Source organism: Callospermophilus lateralis, chromosome 8 (genome assembly GCF_048772815.1).
Source record: "Callospermophilus lateralis isolate mCalLat2 chromosome 8, mCalLat2.hap1, whole genome shotgun sequence".
In the NCBI taxonomy this organism is placed as follows: Eukaryota; Metazoa; Chordata; class Mammalia; order Rodentia; family Sciuridae; genus Callospermophilus; species Callospermophilus lateralis.
Window position 1 is genome coordinate 84,339,370 of NC_135312.1, and position 21,534 is coordinate 84,360,903.

The 21,534-nt window shown below is 35.5% G+C and overlaps 1 protein-coding gene and 1 non-coding gene across 2 annotated transcripts in view; one reads left to right on the top strand and one right to left on the bottom strand.

Annotated features, from left to right (window-relative positions):
- The first annotated feature begins 12,932 nt into the window (after positions 1 to 12,932).
- Trnaa-agc (transfer RNA alanine (anticodon AGC)) lies at positions 12,933 to 13,005 on the top strand. Its single transcript has one exon. It is a non-coding gene; the product is annotated as a tRNA-Ala (tRNA).
- A 789-nt stretch (positions 13,006 to 13,794) lies between these two features.
- Positions 13,795 to 21,534, bottom strand: part of Egf (epidermal growth factor) — an 84,462-nt gene continuing 76,722 nt past the window's right edge. The window contains exons 22-24 of the mRNA XM_076864724.2: positions 20,282 to 20,399; positions 17,225 to 17,330; positions 13,795 to 15,318 (exon numbers count right to left, since the gene is read on the bottom strand). Of these exons, the coding sequence (XP_076720839.2) occupies positions 15,206 to 15,318; positions 17,225 to 17,330; positions 20,282 to 20,399 (337 nt within the window). The 3' untranslated portion in view covers positions 13,795 to 15,205. The remainder of the gene's footprint in view (positions 15,319 to 17,224; positions 17,331 to 20,281; positions 20,400 to 21,534) is intronic.

Consider the following 21,534-nt stretch of genomic DNA (forward strand, 5'->3'; position numbering starts at 1 on the left):
GGGGGTTGAAATCAAATGCTTTGCATGTATGATTTTGCCTAAAGGAACCCAACTACTTTGTACAATTATAATGCTCTAATAAAAATAATACTATATATAGATTTTTAGCTGAAAACGTACACATATCCTATGGCCCTACAATTACAATTCTACCTAAAGAATTAAAATGTTCACAGCAGCTCTATTAATAATAGCTTAAAACTAGAAACATATCAGATAATGAAACAAACTGTGCCATATTTACATAATGGACTATTGCTTAGCAATAAAAATGAATGCATTCTGGTGTATAGAACAATAGGGATGGAGAAAGAAATCAGATTGAGTGAAAGAAGACTTACACAACAAAGTGTATGTATTCATTTTGTCAAACTCAGTAAATTTTACTCTGAAATAAAAATTATAAACAAATATCAAACTCTTCATTAACGATCTGCATGCTGACATATTTTGGAGGCATATTATTGTCATCTGCAATTTACCATAAATTGCATTAAAACTAAGACAGACTGACAATTTAATCAAGGGGCAGAGAGGAGATATGATATAATAAAATGTTAATGGTAGGATCTAAACGATTTTATGGGTATTTACTGTAAAATTCTTTCCACTTGACTGTATTTTGAAAATTTTTATAATAAAATATTGGATGAAAAATAAACACTTACCCATTAAGATGAACTGTTCATATGGGCACCACTTGAAAGCTCTGCCCACCACCTGTGGTAGTCCATACTTGCAGCCTGCAGACCAGGCCGTTGCATTTCCTTTCCTTGATGTCTAGAGTTGCAAATGAACATTATCCCAGCTCTGTGCAAGCCCATAAAGCTGAAGGAAAAAAATTATAGTTCCTATCCTTCTCTCAGCTTTTCCTGTCAAAAATTATATATTTCCTCCAATTTGTCTCAATTCCAAGCTTTTTCTGAAACAAAGAAACAACTGACTAGAATTTGTAAATGAGCTCTATTCTTCATCACGAAAGTCGTTCTTTAGGAAAAGAGGGATTTGGCTTCTGGAGGTCTTGGTCACTGAACAAATATGTCTCCAATTTAAGAGCATGGTGGAAAAAAGCTGACAATGTAAAGTTCTGTAGAACTTTGTAAGTTTCCCAAGTGCTGCCACTTATACCATTGCCAAAGACACCAAGTCCAGTAGGAAAGGCTCAGTTGTTTGCAGTTATCATATCTTTAAATCTAGTGACAACTCAAATCGATAGTGATTTGGACCAAAATATTTTTTTCTGTTAAATTAATGACTGCTATTCACGAGATTTAAGCAGTCCTTAATGGGAACAAATTGAGCAATCTAGGAGCAGCAGAGCAAGCCATAGAAAACAAATTAGAATAGGAGATTTGGAGTACAATCTGAATAAACAAAATGAAAAAAAAAATTAGCAATGGCAATTATTGTCTTGACCAAAAACAAAAAATGCCATAAAGACAAATATTCAGCAGTCTGGAAGAGATTGAACAGCTATTATCACAGATTAAATCTGGAAGAAAAGAAAAATGGCACATGGACTTTCTATCTGCTATGTTATCCAAAAATTCAGGGCCTATAAAATGCAGAAATCTCCCTAATTAGGCAAGTATAATGCCTGTTTATTGGAACTCTAATTCAAATGCAAGCTACCATTCTACAAATTATATCATTAAAATTAATAAATTGCTGTTTTAAAAAGATCCTGCAATGTTGTCTGCATATCTGGTACTATGTATAAGCTAACAAAGAGGAGAAATCTGATCTTTGGGTGCTTTTTTGTTTTCTGTCTCAGTTGTTGCTGTTGATGTTACTTTCTTGTAACATCTACATCAGAGTTCTAGTTATTAATTACTTTTCAACAGACAAGTGATTACATTTGAATTTTAAAAAAAGGTCAGTGATTTAAAAAGAAAAAATATCAAGCAAATATTAAGACTAGAGAAATTTTATAAGCCTCCAAAACTACCCCTTAAGGGAATAGGCCTAACCTCTGTGGTTATACCAAACAAAGATTACTTATAGATGGCTTAAGAAAGAAAAACAAAACTACAGAGACACTCCTGCCAAGAAAACCAGAGTGAGCAACAACGTACTTGATCTTGATATCTACTATTTGGCAAAAATGGAAAATCCTTGTTGAACAGTGGGATGAATAGACGCACCACAAACATGGTGAGGGTCATGCATAATGCAGAGTACAGATGCTAACAGACTCACACAAGGACACTGCTATTTATTTTTCATGAGGCTTGGAAATTGATCTCTAAAGTGGTCCCAGATGAATGTCTCCTTGGCCCAACAAATCTCTGAGAGTACTTTGATTTTCTTTACATCCAGAATGAATCTATCCATTGTGGCTAGGCCTTAATTGACAAAATAAAGAGAAGAAAAAGCAGCCAAGTTTCTGATTAAATGAGTGTGCCAGAACTCTGAATTATGGAAGCCCTCTTGCAAACCCCAAATGGATCACATGATTTTTTTAGGACTAGTTGAAAAAAATAAAAGTGAATGCACAATAGGACCAACCCCAACAATCCAGGATGGAAATGAATTGCTATAGGATTTCTTCCTAAGCTCTCCAAGCAGAATCACTTTACTTTCCCTAAATGCATGCCAGAGAACTTGCCCATTATCCTGCATCATTCATCCCTGTCATTTGCTCTGCATTGCGCTCTCCTTCAAGTACTTCTCTCCTTAGAAACTACCTATGTACTTGAAATTACAAAACTTTGAAGCCAATTGGAGTCCAGAGGGGAGAGTATCTAAATCAGTGAGTAAAAGTAAAATGTTGCCCTCACTCCCAGCATACTGAGGAAGTCAGCATCCTACATGACTGGTGGGGGTGGCAGGGATGATGGAGGGTAGAGATTTTAGTATGAATGTCTCCAATGTTGCCTCATAGATGTGAAGTGCACAACTTGGAAATCACTCCATTGACTCCACAAAGGGCCATATTGGCCCTCCTGGAGAAGCTCTTGAAAAGAGTTATTTGACCATAATAATTGCAAATTTCATTTAAGTGAAGATTGGCTAGCACTGAGTTTAGGGTCTGAAACAGAGACTAAAAAAAGAATAAGAAAAGCGATATAAATTATTCCTTCTTTAGAACAGCTGATGGAGAGCAAGACTTTCCTTTACTCCAAAACCTCATTGGAATGACAGAAGAACAGAATTTTAAATATGAATATGTGTGCTGGTGCCGTGCTGTATGCCTGTGATCCCAGCAAGCCTGTGATCTCCTGAGGCAGAAGGATTGCAAGTTCCAGGCCAGCCTCAACAACTTAGCAAGAACCTGTCAAAAAATAAAACAATTAAAAGGACTGGGGATATAGTCCAGTGGCAAAGTGCTCCCGGATCCAATCTCCAAAAAGAAATAAATGAAATAAATAAAATATGAAAACCTGTCTTTCAGGGGATAATTTATAATATTTTCTTTTCTGGAATATTTTAATTTGATGGGCACAGGCAGGGTTCGCACAAACATCAGAAACAGGTTTAACTTCACAGTGTAAACAGGGTTCAAAAGCAATCAGAACCATGCCAATTATATTTAGGCTTTTCCCATCAGAAAAACTGCACAAACGTAAGATGCACAAAATTTGGTTTATGAGCCATTTACATAAAAATAATCGAGGAGTGACCCCGGTCATAGGGGTATTTTAGATTTTCAACTACTCAGTCTACCCACAGTTCTTGCCAAAAGGGCCCATCAAGGTGTCCATGTTCGTATCAGGTACCTTTTTCCCTCTGTCAATGGCTAGTTGGACCAAGAAAACAACCCAATCCAGGGTAATTCAATCCAACAGCTGGACCAAGAGAGTAAAATTGCCTCTTCCCAGGAAGTTGGCATTGGGAAGCTGGGAAAGTGAATGAGCTGCAGCCTGATTCATTTTCTATTCAGTGTGACCTGTAGACAGGCATTATCCATGTCAGCAGGGAGCTTGGTAAAAATGTTGACTTTCCCTGCACATCTGTTGAGCCATGATTTGAATTTTAACAAAATCCTCCAGGTAACTTTGTGGACATTCAAGTTGAAGACACACTAAGCAGGATGGGGATGGGGTTGAGGACATGCAAGATGAAAGGTTGTATGGAGTTTGCAGTAGGTTGGTTTCATGGCATAGTGGAACACAGGCAAACCAATGGTATAAAAAACCCATAAATGTCCTGCATGCAAAGGCGTTTTGCCTAGAGAAGAGGAGGAGCAAGACAGACCTTCAGAGAGAAGCAGAGACAAGATGACTTGGGATGAGGGAAAAAGGGAGTAGCCCCAGCTCCTTAGGATCCTCAGGCTCCTCCTCATCCCCTTGTGGTTCAGGGGTATTTCATTTAACGTCTTGGATGGATGTCTGGTGAACTGTGGTAACTTTATGATCAACACCCTTAGGGCAGCTAGCTCCAGTGGGGTCTTAATGATAATCCCTTATTATTTTTATAAGACATTTCTGTATCATATAGCTTCTACCAAAACCTAAAAAAAAAAAAAAGTAAAAGAGGAAATAATCTGCCTAGTGCTCCCCAGGATTTGGGGCTCCATCTGGAGTCTGGTGCTCAGTTTGAGCTCCTTGCTTTAGAAAGGATGCTGCTATATTGGAGCCAGGCCTCCAAAGAAGGGGCATTGGCCTAGTTTGAAACTATGTCTACAAAGTCTGAAAACATAATGGAAGGATGGGCATCAGAAGTAGTAATAGTTGACATTTAGAAGAGAAAACTTTCTGGAGACATGTCTTGAAATAAGACATTATTTTAAATATTTGAGGAATTAGTCTCCTTGAGGTTAGAGCTAACCCAGCTATGATAGCTCACCATACGAAGAAATTCCTTACAATTTAACAGCATCACAGTTGTCAAGCTCCCTGTGTCTGCAAGGGTTGAGAAACTGAAGCCAGAGATTCTCTTCAGAGAGAGGGGAAAGGACTTTCGTACATATCATCTCTCAGATTCTCCAGTTGCAGGGCCAGGATCACAAAGGCTCTTCTTTCATGTATCATGTGCAATCCCTGAGGTCCAGATTTTTCATTCCTCTTATTCTCTGAGAACTCTGCTGAGTTTTACAACAGTGTTTGAACAAGATGATGGTAACAATTGTGTGGGAATAAAAAGTCATTTGGAATCCAAGAGATGAACTGAAAGAAAACTATGATTTTGAAGTGATAAGGGAGCAAAGCTGGTTCTGAGAGTTATAATATAGTAGCGAATTGAAAAAGTTGTTAGAGGAAGAGAACTTTAAAGCCAGATTGTGGAAGGAAGCTTCTGCTTCCTGCCATTTGTTATCTTGATTTTCTATTTTAATTTCTTAAAAATTATCTTTATCCATTATTTCATAAATACAGGAAGTACAGACAGTTTCATTATAGTTCCTAGCTCAGGACAAACTTATGCATTGCATATGAACCTGCTTCATAATTTAGCAAACATAAAATAGCTTGCACACTGATTCGAAAAGCAGCATTTAAAACTGAAAGGGGAAACTCCAAACAATGGATTGTTGAAGGTCAGCTTAAACTAATAGAAGAAAATCAGAAGATCAGAGCAAAACAAAGCAACAGAGTTTGAATGCTCCTTTGCATCATAATCATGCACATTATTGTTTATTATCCTCAACCAAATAATTTCTTATGAAATTCCCAATGCCAATTTTTAAATTTTTCTGCATTGTCTCTTGGGCTAACACAGCCCTTCTTTCCTCAGATCTTCAATTATCTCATTCTTCTTTATCCCTCTATTTGTCAAGGGGTGTGGCAAATAGCATCTTCTGCCCTCCTTTTGGGCTCTTGTAATGGTAGGGGGAAATTCCCAGCTCAGAAACATGTTAATCCAGCATGTGTGCTCTGTGGCTTCAGGGAGCCAGAGTTCAGCAAACCCAGCCTCAGTGAATGTAAGGAATGTGAATAATTCTGCTTTGGAATCCATGAACTGCTCAATAGAATTCAAGGACAATTTCTTTTGTGCTCTTTCTGCTCTTCTGTTGAAATGTATCATACAAAAGAAGTGAAAATAAATGTATACCAACACTCAACAGAGAAATAATAACACCCACATGCTCAACACTGAGACTTAGAACACAACCAGGCTCAAAGTGCTGGAGTACCCATCACAAAGGCCTTCTTTCCTAGCGCCAAAGACAACTACCCTGATGAATTCTTTGCCAATAATTCACTTGCTTTGCATTGTAATTATACCACTTAAACCTGCATCTATAAACGACATGTTAATTTTTCCTGTTATGAACTTTATAAATGAATTATTTGGTTTGTAAAAGTTGCTTCTTTCTTGTTTTTCTGATTAGCTAATATTAAACACTTTTTTAAAAAAATTGTTCTACTTAGTTATACATGACAGCAGAATGCATTTCAATTCATCGTACACAAATGGAGCACTACATTTCAATTCTCTGGTTGAGAATTACACAATGTAGAGATGCACCAAGCATACAATCATACATGTACCTAGGGTCATGATGTCCATCTCATTCTACCGTCTCTCCTACCCCCATGACACCTCTCCACCCTGCCCTTTGTACAATCCAAACTTCCTCCATTCTTCCCACACATACCCCCACCCCCATCATGGATCAGCCTCCACTAACCAGAGAAAACATTTGGCCTTTATTTTTGGGGGATAGTCTTACTTTGCATAGTATAATATTTTCCAACTCCATCCATTTATCTGCATGCCATAATTTTATTCTCTTTTAATGCTGAGTAATATTCCATTGTGTATATATACCACCATTTCTTTATCCATTTATCTATTGAAGGGCTTCCACAGTTTAGCTATTGTGAATTGAGCCACTATAAACATTGATGTGGCTACATTACTATAGTATGCTGATTTTAAGTCCTTTGGATATAGACCAAGGAATGGAATAGTTGGGTCAAATGGTGGTTCCATTCCAAGTTTTCTGAAGAATCTCCATACTGCTTTCCAAAGTGGCTGCACCAATTTGCAGTCCTGTTTTTCAGATTAATCCATTTTCACATGCACAGCTGTACCTCACTTATTTTAAGTGTTATGCAGTATTCCATAATAAAACCCCATTTTAAAAATCCATGTTATCATTGATGACTTTGTATGGCTTCCATTTGTTTTTCTTTCTTTCTTTTTTTTTTTTTTTTTGGTATCATGAACTCTTCATTTGTATTTTGAGATATACATGTATATGAGTTTCTCTGGGATATCTATCTCAGATAAGAATTGGTAGCTTGTAGGATCTGAACGTGTTAGCCTATAGTGAACAATGTCAAAATGAGTGCATCAACTAACACCCCCACCAGCAGTGTGTGGGAGGATGGAGGATCCACTTTCTTGCTGACTTTAAAATGGTTTGCCCATGACTAGATATGAAATGGTATCTCCTTGTTTCATTTTACATTGTACTGGTTACTGTGATTGATCATCTTTTGCTGTGGCATTTGTGTTTCTTTTATTTTTTTTCCACCTCTACATTGTTTCCACGTTTTTATTGATGCATGATAGTTGTATACTAGGATGCACACATGTAACAATATAATTTGGACCAATATCATTCCCTACCATTCCCCTGTCTTCCCTCTTATGACCATTTTTCTATTGTATTTTTCCTATTGACTATTGGAAGTGTTTATTACTTCTAGATTTACATGCTCCTTTGTCAGTTTTATCTATTAAAAATTTATTTTCAAAGCTTAAGTCTTATACTTTTTACCTTCTTTATGGTCCACTTTTAGGAGTAGAAGTTCTTAATTTTAACAATAACTTATTAATGTTTTCCTTTTCTGGGTCTTACTTAAGAAATTCTTCTTTCCCCTAACATTATTAAAACATGCTCCAATAAATTCTTCTCAAAACTTTATAGTTTTGCCTCCCAAATTTAAATGTATATTCTACCTGAGTTGATATTTACATTCACTGTAAGATAGGAATCTGTATTACTTTGTGAATGGATAATTTATATTATTATATTTTATATTCTTAGCAGTATTTACTAATAGTCCATTTTTATGCACTGATGACATTGCCCACTCAGTCATCTTTTGAGTTTCTCTGTATAGGTCTTTATTTCATTCATCTACTTGTCTGTCCTGCAACAGTACCACATTTCTTAGTTATCATTTGCATTAAAATAATTTCCGATGTCTGATAAATCAAGTCCTCCTATTTAATTCTTCTTTACCAGTAACTTCCAATTTTTCACACAGGGTCTATATATATTTATATTTGCCTAAATATTGACCCTTTCAATTGCTCTTCATTTTTTGCCATATTTACTTGATTCTATTTGGGATCATTTTACTTCTGCCTGAAAACTTCCCTTCAAAATTTGTGTTGGTACAGGTAGGTGTTCTAGTGTCTTTAGGTGTTTGTTCTCTAAAGTCTTGGTTTAGCCTTCACTTTTGAACATTTTTGATGAATGAGGAATTCTAGGTCTTTAAATATCTTAAACATATCCATTTCCCTCTAACTTTCATTATTTCTATTGATCAGTCATCTGTTTTATTATTTTTCATTTGAAAGTAATGTTTCTTATTTCTGAGTGCTTTTAAATTTTGCCTATTTTCTTTGTTCTATTTGTTTTGTTTCTACTTGTTCTGTTTGGTTTTATAGTATTTTTAATCTGGTTTATTATTTTTCATTTTAATTTTTTATTATTTTCATTTTTAGAGTGTTTTCATACATTATCTCTTCAAATATTGCTTTACTTTCATTATCTCTCTTCTTCAGTTATTGTTTTATCATTTTGTATGTTTGTTTTGTTTTATTTTCTGAAGAACTGGAGATTGAACCCAGCCCTCTACCTCTGAGCTCAATCCCCAGCCCATTTTTAAAATTATGAGATAGGGTCTTGCTAAGTTGCTGAAGTTGGCCTCAAACTTGTGATCCTCCTGCCTTAGCCTCCCATGTCTCAGCCAACATGCTTGGATCCAGTTTATAACCTTCACAGATTCAAGTTCTTACTGAAATTCTTTTTCTTATCCTGTGTATTCTCCAATATGTAAACCTAAGTTATTTTACAAACCTTGTCTGATAAATTAAATAACTGATTCTCCCAAAGGTTTGCTTAATTGACTTTTTTTTGGTTTGTTTTATTGTTGTTTTCTTTCCCTTTTGGTTTTTGGCTAATTCTTTCACTTGTCTAGTATTATTATTGGTTTTTCTTTTATTATTGAGGGCAATTTTGTATATAAAAATTTAAAGAAATCAGAGATTCTGAATGTCATTATGTTCCTCCAGAGATGGTCCACTCTTGCTGGCACCAAAATTAAAGATTTCAATCACCTTAATTCTATTTTAGAATAACCTAATTTGAATTTATATCTCTGTGAGGATGGAATTGCTTCAGTTAGCTTTTTATTCAAAGATCTTACATGAAGGCTTTGATTAGTTATAAGGGCTACTGTTTTTCTGCAGATGCTAAATTATGAATTTTGTTTCCTAGCCCCATAAGACTATCACAGCTTTGCTCCATTTTTATAATTCTTTGCATATCCTTTCAGCCTGTTGTTTTCATATTAGCAAATAATTTTTTTAGGTGTTTTAAATTTTATTTTTAATTAACATAGTAATTATACATATTTATGGGATACAGGGTGATTTTTTAAAAATAAATGACAGCAGAATGCATTAAATTCATATTACACATATAGAGCACATTTTAAAATATATTTATCTTTTAGTTATAGTTAGACACAATATCTTAATTTTATTTATTTATTTTTATGTGGTGTTGAGGATTGAACGCAGGGTCTTGCACATACTAGGCGAGCACTCTACCACTGAGCCACAACCCCAGCCTGAGAGCACAATTTTTTATACCTCTGATAATACAACATACATAAAGTATGTTCAGACCAATTCATGTCTTCATACATGTACTTTGGATAATGATGTCCATCATATTCCACCATCATTGTTAACCCCCTGTTCCCTCTCTTCCCCTCCCACCCCTCTGTCCTATCTAGAAAATTCAACTTAAAGTGGATCAAGGACCTAGGAATTAAATCAGAGATTCTGCATCTAATAGAAGAAAAAGCAGGCCCTAACCTTCATCATGTCGGGTTAGGCCCAACTTCCTTAATAAGACGTCTGTAGTACAAGAATTAAAAGTAAGAATCAATAAATGGGATGGATTCAAACTAAAATTTTCTTCTCAGCAAAAAGAAAGAAAGAAAGAAAGAAAGAAAGAAAATCTGTGAGGTGAATAGAAAGCCTGTATCTTGGGAGTAAATTTTATCCCTCACACATTAATCTCTAGGGTATGTAAAGAATTCAAAAAGCTAAATTAAAAAAAAAAAAAAACAATCAATAAATGGGCCAAGGACTTGAACAGACATTTCTCAGAAGAGAATATACAATCAATCAACAAATATATGAAAAAATGTTCATCATCACTAGCAATAAGAGAAATACAAATCAAAACTACTCTAAGATTTCATCTTACTCCTGTCAGAATGGCAGCTATTACGAAGACAAACAACAATAAGTGTCAGCGAGGATGTGGGTAAAAAGTTACACTCATACATTGCTGGTGGGACTGCAAATTGGTGCAGCCAATTTGGAAAGCAGTATGGAGATTCCTTGGAAAACTGGGAACAGAACCACCATTTGACCCAGCTGACCCTCTCCTCAGTCTAGACCCAAAGGACTTAAAAACAGCATACTACGGGGACACAGCCATGTCAATGTTTATATCAGCACAATTCACATTAGCTAAACTGTGGCACCAACCTAGATGCCCTTAGGTAGATGAATGGATAAAAAAAAGTGACATATATACACAATAGAATATTACTCAGCAATAAAAGAGAATAAAATCATGGCATTTGTAAGTAAATGGATGGAATTGGAGAAGATAATGCTAAGTGAAGTTAGCCAATCCCCCCAAAAATAAATGCTGAATGTTTTCTCTGATATAACTGACTGACATATTAGCAAATACTTAAAGAGGAAAAGTAACACTGTCAGGTTCAGCTCTGCAGTCTTCATTTGTTCTCTCCAAGAGCGAAGCCCCTCAAATCTTTATTGCTTAGTAATCGCCTGATGTTTTTGAGTAAATTACTATTTGGATTTTATCTAGTTCTTCTTTTTATTTATTCTATTCTTCTTCACAGCATCCATTTTATTTTTTAACAGTTTTTATAGTTATTTAGCAGAAGGTTCTTGATAAATCTAAACTTACATGACCAGACCTTTCCATATGCATTTTAGAAACAATTTTTCAAGTTTGATTGAAAATAGTAACATTTTTATTAAAGTGTTATTGAGTCTATATCTTTGAGAAGTGACAACTTTATAATATTAAAACTTCCTGGGGTTGGGGTTGTGGCTCTTGTAGCATGTGCAAGGTCCTGGGTTCGATCCTCAGCACCACATAAAAATAAATAAATAAAATAAGGGTATTGTGTCTAACTACAACTAAAAAAAAAAAATATATATATATATATAAATATAATTATATATATATATATATATATATATATATATATATATATATTTTTTTTTAAAAACTTCCTATACATGAACATGGTATGTCTTCTTTTGGGTCATCTTTAAAGTTTTTCGATTTTTAATGTTCTCTGTAATGGAATCAGACACCTAATAGATTTATTCATGGTTACTTCACATTTATATTACTATAATAAACAATATATTTCAGCTACTTTTCTAGTTAGTATTACTAAGGTGTATTGAATTTGTGTTACAACTGGTAATTCAACTATAGATTATTTTGCATTTTCTGTGAAAATAATCAGAATGTAATTTCGTTATGTTCATCTTTTACATATTTTAAACATCTAATCTTACTGTTTTAGTAACATGAAAATTATATGTACTTTGAATATTTCGTTACATTTGTCTGTTTTATCAGTCAGGGTTCAATCAAGGAAGCAAATCATTAGATATTATGTAATGATTATTTATTGTAAAAATTAATTCTTACATAATTGCAAAAGGATCTGGGAAAGTAAGGTCTAGAAGGGATTTGGAATATCGGAGTATAATGACTGATCAGGAATCATAGAACATACAATGGAACCTATGGACAAGCTGGAGTTGGCAAGGAGAGCTATGAAGCCAGGCACTTCCAACTTCCCAAGTGGAGCCGCTGAGAGAAGGCTATGGAATGTGGGTGTATCTGTGTCTGGTGGTGAGTCTGGGATCACTGGTATGCCTTGGGGTCAATAGAAAAGGTAAAGAGATAATACAGAGTAAGGAATAATAAGGAAAATCTGCAGCCCAGCAGCAATCTCCATGAGAAAGAGTGAGCATTCACTGGCAACTGTGCCTCTTTCACTGCATCTAACCACGATGACCAACTAAATCACAAAAATACACAGAAATGAACTCTGGGAAAGTTACATCTTACCTACGTGATAGCACAAGGCTACCAATGTGTAAAGCCTGGTGTTTCTCTTATTCCTAGCCTATAGCTCTAGTTAGAGGAAACTGTCAAGTTCTCAGCAGGAGAGTGTTTGCTTCAGGCAGGCCTAGAGCTGAACTGCACATGAAACAATACAGATAAGGGTTTCTCATTTAAGAACTTAAAAGAAGAAGAAAGAAAACATAAAAGAAACACAGCAAAACATAAAATCTTGCCTGTCACAACTACTTAAATTGACTAGATAGTTTTTATTTCTCCCAGCCTTATTTATGTTTAAGGATTTATTCCTATCACATTTTCAATTGTTATGCAATAATCGTTTATTGGCATAGAAAGGGCATTAGTTAGAAATCAAAGCTAGTAGGTAGAACCAGAACCACATGGATTCAAAAGAACACAGTGTCCTAAGTTTTCATTAGGAGCGCCAAAAGAGGACAGAACGTTCATTTCATATGTAGAAAGTGACATTTAGTCAAATGGAATCTCAATCAGGTATTGTGTACAATGGACCATCAGAGTTAGGCAATAAAAATATTCAGTCTAGAAAAAATCAAATCAAATATCTTAGATAAAAATATTCATGGGGGCTGGGGATATAACTCAGTTGGTAGAGTGTTTGCCTAGCATGCACAAGGCCCTGGGTTTAATCCCCAGCACCACCAAAACAAAAAACCAAAAATATTCATTTTAAAACTTAGGTTATAAATAAAGGAGAATGTTTCTAGTGGAAACATGAGAATGCAAGAAAAGAAGATAAGACATCTCTTCAGGGTGATTCACTGACCAAAGTACACAAAGTACATTTTTTTCCCCCTTAAACTGACCAGATTGCAGAAGGACAGTCTGGTGAAGGACTTAAAATGGTCCCAGTTTCTAAGGTATCAGAGTCATTGAAAGCTAAATGCAAACAGGGATTTTGTGGTTCAAAGATAATGGCATATTATGTGTTAGTATGGTTTCATGTAATTTCTTTGGTTATTCACCAAAATCCTGTATGAAGTACAAAAAGGTAATCCAAACCTTCAAAAATGCTAACTTTTGGAGGAAACAACAACAGCAAGAACATTCAAATAAAGAAAGAAAAACTTGGGGGAAATTATGGCTATTCTTTTTCTGAGGTCAATTAATTCATCAGAAATAAATATGTCTCCTGATCCTCTAGAATATCAGTTATTAATTAAAGCAAAACAAAACACTGACAAAATATTAATTAGCTTGGGGGGGGCTGAGGTTGTGACTCAGAGGTAGAGCGCTCGCCTACCATGCGCAAGGCACTGGGTTTGATTCTCAGCATCATATAAAAATAAAGATGTTGTGTTCACCTATAACTTAAAAAATAAATATTTAAAGAATTAGCTGGGAAGAATGTCATACTGAATAGTTAATTAATACCCATAAACCTTAAGTCATCCTCCCCATCACCAAATCTTTACCAAAATTTCTATAAAATATCCACTTGAAAACACAAGTTTCAATTCTTTTTAATTCTGATTTTCTACTATAACCAAAATCTGGGGTTTTGAAGAGAAATGAAAGACAAAAATAGGCAAAGGTAATATGTAAAACAGTGAATGTGTAACCGATGTGATGCTGCAATCTGTATACGGGGTAAAAATGGGAGTTCATAACCCACTTGAATCAAAGTGTGAAATATGATATGTCAAGAACTATGTAATGTTTTGAACAACCAACAATAAAAATTAAAAAAAGAAATAAGCAAAGGGACTAGTTAATGCATAAACTGGATAATCCAAAGCCCCAAACAATCCAAAATTATTGCATTAGGCAAGTTGTGTTATGTGTAGTAACAATGCAGTTGCTGCAAGGAAAATAGTTAATTAGAATAATATAAAATTTTACTTTAGAAGTCAGAGTTATAGATTCAAACTTAAAAAAAAATTATAATAAGGTTGGCAAATCACTTTGGTTCAACTCTATCACCACCAACAACTATAATTAACTACTTAATCAGGAGTACAGTAAAATGTTTATGTTTTATGGTGATTTTATTTAAATAATTAGAAGAAACTGATTGCCATCCATAATGAAAATGAAAATAAATCATGGAATTTGCTTACAATCTCATATGTGAAAAATAAGACTGTGCAAACACACAAAGGAAGAATTTAACATTTTCATGGGAAAAAATGTTGTAATGCTGTAAGAATAATAATGATTGAGAAATACTGATGTCTTTGGGGAAATGCTTTAAAATTAAATGATTTCATTCAAAGATTTTAAAAATATAAAAATAAGTAATCTCATTCAGCAAAAAATCAAGTTGTAAATTCTTGTACTTTTCATTAATTTATGATAATTCATTCTGCAAAATTACTAGTATGGACCAATAGTTAATAAATTCCTTCAATGTATCTAAACAGTAATTTTATAATATTCCAGTCATTTCATGAAATTGAGTTCAGAATACTATCCAGATCAAAGAAATTACTTTGTAACTGACCAAACCTGCTTTATTCTGAGGGTGCAGGGAAGAAAAAAAATCTATCTGTATTGGCTATTAAATACACCACAGTTCATTAAGCACAATTGTCCCAATTCTCCTGGTCGCTCTTCTTTGAAAATCAGAAATGGGATTGCTTGGAGGAAAACACAAAAGCACAACTACACATCTGCCTCTAGAACCCTGATTAGGTGAGTAACATTGAGATTGTGGAACCAAAATCTTTAGTATTCTACTTTTTGAAAGAAAAATATACTGTCCATCAACATGGTTTGTTCTTGACCTCCCTTTTAACTCCAGTTGTCACTGAGTCAGTTCCATTTGGCATGGTGGATCTTTGTGGTTATAATGACTGGAGAAAGGTGGGGCATCTCAACTTCATAGGAAGGTAGAGGATAGTTTCACTCCATTACCTGGAGACCAGACTTTTTATCACTGGATGGTGGGATCCAGCAGCCTTGCTCTGTGCCTATTCCATGTATATGGGGTTCCTGTCTCCATGGCTGCACTGACCCTATAGAAAAAAAGAAAAAAAGCAAATTAAAAAAAAAGAAATTTAGTATTCAGATTATTCACAATGTCTAACAAAAGAGACCCTTAAAAACTGCGGTTTGAGAATTGGCCTGAAATACAAAAAGAACACATTCTCAAACTATTGTGGACTCAATTTCAAAAATTAAAACTGTCTTGGTTGGTTGAGAAAATCCAAAGAGCTATGCACCTGATATTGCTCTTTGGCTTTTTCTGTGTACTTCCTATCTCCACATCTGGACCATAAATTACTCTGGAACAAACTCAAGTTTTCAGTGCACTTTTATCCCATTCTCTCAGCGTGGTCTTCTGCCCCTAGCAAGTTACTCTGCACTTAACTTGTACCAGTTGATATTGGCTAAGGTCAACAAAAATGACTCTGTGAATCTACCATAAGTACTGTTTTCACGGACTTTCTAAGAACAGAGACGAGATTGGCTCAAAGCCAAAATTGAGCTTTATCTCCTTCCCCAAGCACACTTTCACCCAGGCAGCTGATCGGGGATATATTACTCATATTGGGAGATAGTTAGATGAGTGGCCCCATAAAATGGGTTAAATTGTTTGTAGCAGAGTACAAAAAAAAGTAGACATTCTAAACTATCCCTGACTACACAGCTAACTATAATGAGTCTTTAGTTTTTTTCTGAATGTAACCACATTCTTATCGTAACATTGTGCTGCTGAGTGACTTGAAAAATTATAACATGTACCTCTAAAGTAAATTACCTTCATAAGAAAGAAGTACGTGCTTTTAGGTGCTTAAAAAAAAAGTTCTATGTAACCAAATAGATGCTGTTACTTTCTAGTAGTGCTACGAATAATAACAAAAAACAAGCAGCTTTTCAAAATGCTGAATTTTTAAATTATCCAGGCAACAGTAAAATATATATTACTTATTGTGGTATTTATGGTTTTTATAGTCAAGTCTTAAGTGTAGCTTAACATCCAGGCCTTGTTCAAATTAGGCAATAAGGATTTACTGAGTTTAGTATTTTGGGTTACCTGGAAGCATGTGTACAAGAGAGGTTTTAGAGTGACTTTTTCAGAATAAGAAGCCTATGTTCTCTCTATAAGGAAATCTGAAAAGAAGGTTATGGTAATAAGCATGAAGGGCAAATATCAGAAAATAAAGTAGAACTGATATTTTATTGGCTCATTTTATTAGCAGTGGAACTGTTTTTGTTGGCACAAAGATTCTCTAAGCTTTTTCAAAGGCTTATGACACAAAAGCATGTTCAGTAATGTCCTCCAGGCTGTGAAAAAACAATAATGCTATCTAAGACACAGCCCAAGAGGTTTATCAAAATACAACTCCTGGCAAAAGTGCTATGTCAGAGGATATTTAACTCCATTTCTACATGAAGCAGACTGAGTTCTAGAGCAGTTTGAGAATCTGGGTTGATTTTATTGTCTCTCTGTGGCCTGACTGGACTTCACAGCCAGCCAGGGATCTGGCGGAGGTCTAGCCCCTGATAAGACTTGAATACTCTGAAATCCCCAGATCAACTTACATTCATAGGAATCCTTCCCACCAGAACATAAACACATTATCTTGAAGCCATTTACAATTTCATTGGATCTATACAGACAGCTACCCATACAGATTCCAAACCCAAGAACAACCTTAAAACCCTAATTCAAAATAAGAAGTCACTCATTGAGCCCTTGCTCAAAGTGACCTAGCAGACTGCTATGTGACTAGAGTTTTAATGAACATGGTCATCTCATATAAGACAAAAATACAGTCCAAATTTGTTTCTCTAAAGCTCCATGGTGTTTAACTACAACCCAGATGCTCACATAACTTATACAATTTTACTACTGTTTTTCTGGTTAGATGAGACTTTTCACTGGAAAACATGATCCAGATAAAGATAACCATTCACCAAGCTCCAGGGAGGACAACTGGACAACATCTGCTGCCTGGCCATCCTTGCCAGCAGTAGGCTGACTCCCGTTCCTGATGTCTTGATGTTCCTTTATGACCACAAACTATAGAAAAGAAAAGGAAAAGAGAAGTTAAGGTTATAATTCACAAACCATCCCATCATACATCAAAGCCTATGGCTTTATCATATTCATATACCTTATCCTACATAAGGCAACAGTTAGAAAAAAGAGTCTGTCAAATTTATTTCTCTAGCTCATGAAAGACTCCATTTTAAATTAGAAACTCTATGCTACTTTCTATTAAAGCAAGTGGACACTACCAATATCTGTACTGAAGATTCTATGTTAATTCTGGAATCCCAGTTTTGGGGCATGGATCCCTGTGGGCTAACATTTTACTATAATTAATCCAAGAATCCATAAGTATTCTAAGCATTGTTCATTGGCCAAATAATATCACATACGTTTGTTACAACTTTCCATATACACACAAATTCACTTAAATATAAGTACTAATAACTAATAGTGCAAATATTTTGCAGAGATCCATCAAATGTTTTCTTACGGTTAAACAGACTGGGAAACAGAATTATAAAGGGAGACCCAGAATACAACATTTCTCTTCAGTCAACAAAAATCATCATTCTTTTCATTATTTGGATTGTCTAACACTGATTGGGCACTTGGAATGCAGGCTGAGCAGAGTTCACTGGCTTGCTTGAAGCTAGATAGATTAGATATTAAAATAGATCAATGATAAAAGAAAAAAAAATAAAAGAAAGAAGTGACCCATGCTCTAGGATAAAGGACACAGATGGCTGAAATCCTTCTTTGTCAATCAGTAACCCAGTAGAGGGACTGCCCAAAGTTCTGACTGACCATGCTCCACTGGTTCAGAAATGGGCCTTCTACAGGAAGAAGCCCAGAACCCAGAATCAAGAGAATAGGAATTTGAAATTATAAAAGTATAGGAATGGATGATGAGTGGAGTCAATTAGGGAGAAGAGAGGAGAATATTGGTAACAAAAGGGTAAATCTCATGAACATATGTTCTCATTTTCTTATTTTCCACAACACTAATCACCCTTTGTCTTCTCCTTATTAATGGTCTCTCTGCAGAAACATATTGCAGAACCAATATGGGACCACTGTTTAGGGGCACAGGCCCATTATTTCTGGTTCAAGTCAAAATCCCCCCCTCTACACCACAAATGTTCCAACCATTTGCCTCTCTGCTGGAAGAACACAGGACCCAAATTTCTGGGCTGAGATGGGGAAGGCAGCTGATGGAAACAGATTTGTTTCTTCTGCTTCTTCTTCCAGTTTGGGTACTCAGCTCTCTCCCACTCCCTCTGGTATCTGCAGCAGCAGTTGGTGTGGATGACACTATGACAGCTGGGGAGGACAGAGCTCAGCAGCCCAGGCGTTTCCTAACAGCACTGAGACAACAAGCAAGTGACATGCAGCAAATGTTTCTGAGCTGGGAATGTAGCTCAGAACTTGCCTAGCACATGTGAAGCCCTGGGTTTAATTCAAGCACACACACACAAATTAATAATAATAATAAAATAAATAGGGCTGAGGTTGTGGCTCAGTGGTAGAGCACTTGCCTAGCACATGTGAAGCCCTGGGTTCAATCCTCAGCACCACATAAAAATAAATAAATAAAATAAAGGTATCATGTCCAACTACAACTAAAAAAATTAATATTTTTAAAAAATAATAAATAAAAATAAAGGATTGTGTTTCTCCTTATTTCCCCTGATTTAAATTAGATAAGCTAAACCTGCCATCCAAAACCTAAATGAAATACCACACAGATTGCAAAGCAATGTGGGTACTTCCAAAGTCCACAGTCAGGAGGCTCCAAGAACTGAGCAAATTCTACAGGTAAATCCTCCCAGAATCACATACTGTGGCACTTACAGAGATTTAAGGGATCTGAGAGACCATCTAATCTAAGTCCCTTGTACTGAAGAGGAAGCAAGATCCATAGAGCTTAAGGGACTTGCTGAAGATAGCCAGGTAGTAAGGGAGATCTCACATTTCTTATTTCTATACTCAAATTCTACCAAAAAAAAAAAAAACAAAAAAACAAGTAAACACTGAATGCCTATAACAGTAGGAACACATGATCACTTGTTAGTAAAGAGCTCAATCACAAGAAAGCTACCCTCTGGGATGCATGGTGAGGTCGGGTTGGGGGAGTAGAGATATGTGGAAAGAGCTCCAAACATTGCCTTTCCCCTGCAAAAATTCTTCCTAACAATTCTTCCCTAAGGTTTCAATCCTCCCTGGCCTGCTACATATTCCAAGCTTTTCTGCAACATACACCACAGATACACCAACAGGGCACACTCAATCAGTTCTCTGATTCTGGAAATGGAAATTCCCAGCATCAAGAGTTTAGCTTGTCGCAAGTCTTCCCTCTAGTGGTCTGAAATCAATACTGAAGCAGATGACCTGCCAAGTATCTTGAATTTCTGGATCTACTATGTTTTTTGGAAAACATTCAGGGTTGACAGATAACAGCCAATTGACTAACTCAAATCTGCCTTTGAATTAAACTTGAACTTTCATTATAAGTATGAATTTAAGCATCCTGTATTTTTGTTAATCGTGGAAACTATTTTGCTACTGAAGTCTAGGGACTTAAAATGTGCATGAGGAAAAAAAATGTTAAGAATGCCAGGAGCATAATCTTGAATTTTTAAGATATCCATGTGAAAGGGAACACCTAAAATTTGGGGAAAACTTCACATAACCTAATAATTTAAGTCATAAGAAAAAGATATACAAGGAAAAAAAAATCCCATACAATTTTGTGCCATTAAATTAGGATGATATTTTAACTCAAATTCCTTTATTATAGGACACAGTTCCTCCACCATCCACCCCTAACCCTCCCCAGCTGATGTAGTGTTGGCTAACACAAATACTAGTTGGAAGTTATAACAAATTCCAGTTGCTCCAAACTCAGTAAAGAAGAAGAAAAAGTGAACTGGGATGTATATCGACCCACTTCCTGGCTTCGTCTACTTTGGTCACATTACCCAAGGTTGGGGGCAAGAAGACATTCCAGCCTCTCCTTCAGCAGGCTTGCCCTGGCTCACGTCTCTGCTTGACTCTTCATAGGGATTCTTTGCATTTTTCAATAGCAGCTTCTGAGTCCTGAGATAAAGCCAAAATTTGATATAATCTCAAAACAAACCATTCATCCCACTCACTGATGGCCAGGACAACTATCTTGTCAGAACAGGTCTATCAACAGTGCACATGTGGTCAAGCACATTAATAGCCGGTAAGCAGCCACTCTTATCAGCACAGTTCAGTAAATAACCACAGATCTGTTCCCAGTGAATTTTACAATTCTGGATAGATTTCAGTGAAAAGAAAAAGAAAAGGCCCTGATGAGCCTTCTTTTTGAAGTAACAGCCCTTACCACTTTTGATTTTAGGAATAAGAGCATTGAATCTAAAGACATTCATCTTTGTAAGTAAAGTCTCTGAATTTTTCTGCTCTGCTGCTTAGAATTCCAAGCCAATGGGCTGGGGATGTAGATCAGTGGTAGAGCACTTGCATGGTATATGTGATGCCCCGGTTTCAATCCCCAGAAACACACACACACACACACACACACACAATCAAACAAACAAATCCAGCAATTTGCCTTTAGTTTTCAATCTAGATCTCTGAAAGATGTCAGTATAATGTAAGACATAATAACATCATAATACATCAAACAGAGAAAAATAATTATAGCACACATGAATTTGTTTCTTTTTTCCAACTTTTTCTACATTATTTGTCAAGATCTACCTTTGTTTTGGCATATTGTCCAGTGGAATGACCTATATAGATCATTAAATGTTCTTTTCTAAAACATCTGAGTTTAAATACCAGTTTAAAAAATGCAATTTAGAGCTGGGGTTGTAGCTGGGCTGGGGTTGTGGCTCAGTGGTAGAGCGCCTGCCTAGCATGCATGAGGCACAGGGTTCAATCCCCAGCACCACATAAAAATAAAGGTATTGTGACCATCTAAGACTAAAATATATATATATATATATATATATATATATATATATATATATATATATATATATATATATATATATATTTTAAAGTGCAATGTACTTTAGATTAGACCTAGAGGAGTGAAGGGAGGGAAGCGGGTTTGGGAGTAGGAAGGATAGAAGAATGAATCAGACATTATTACCCTATGTGCATATATGATTACATGACTGGTATGATTTTATATCATGTACAACCAGAAGAATGAAAAGTTATATTCCATTTATGTATGATA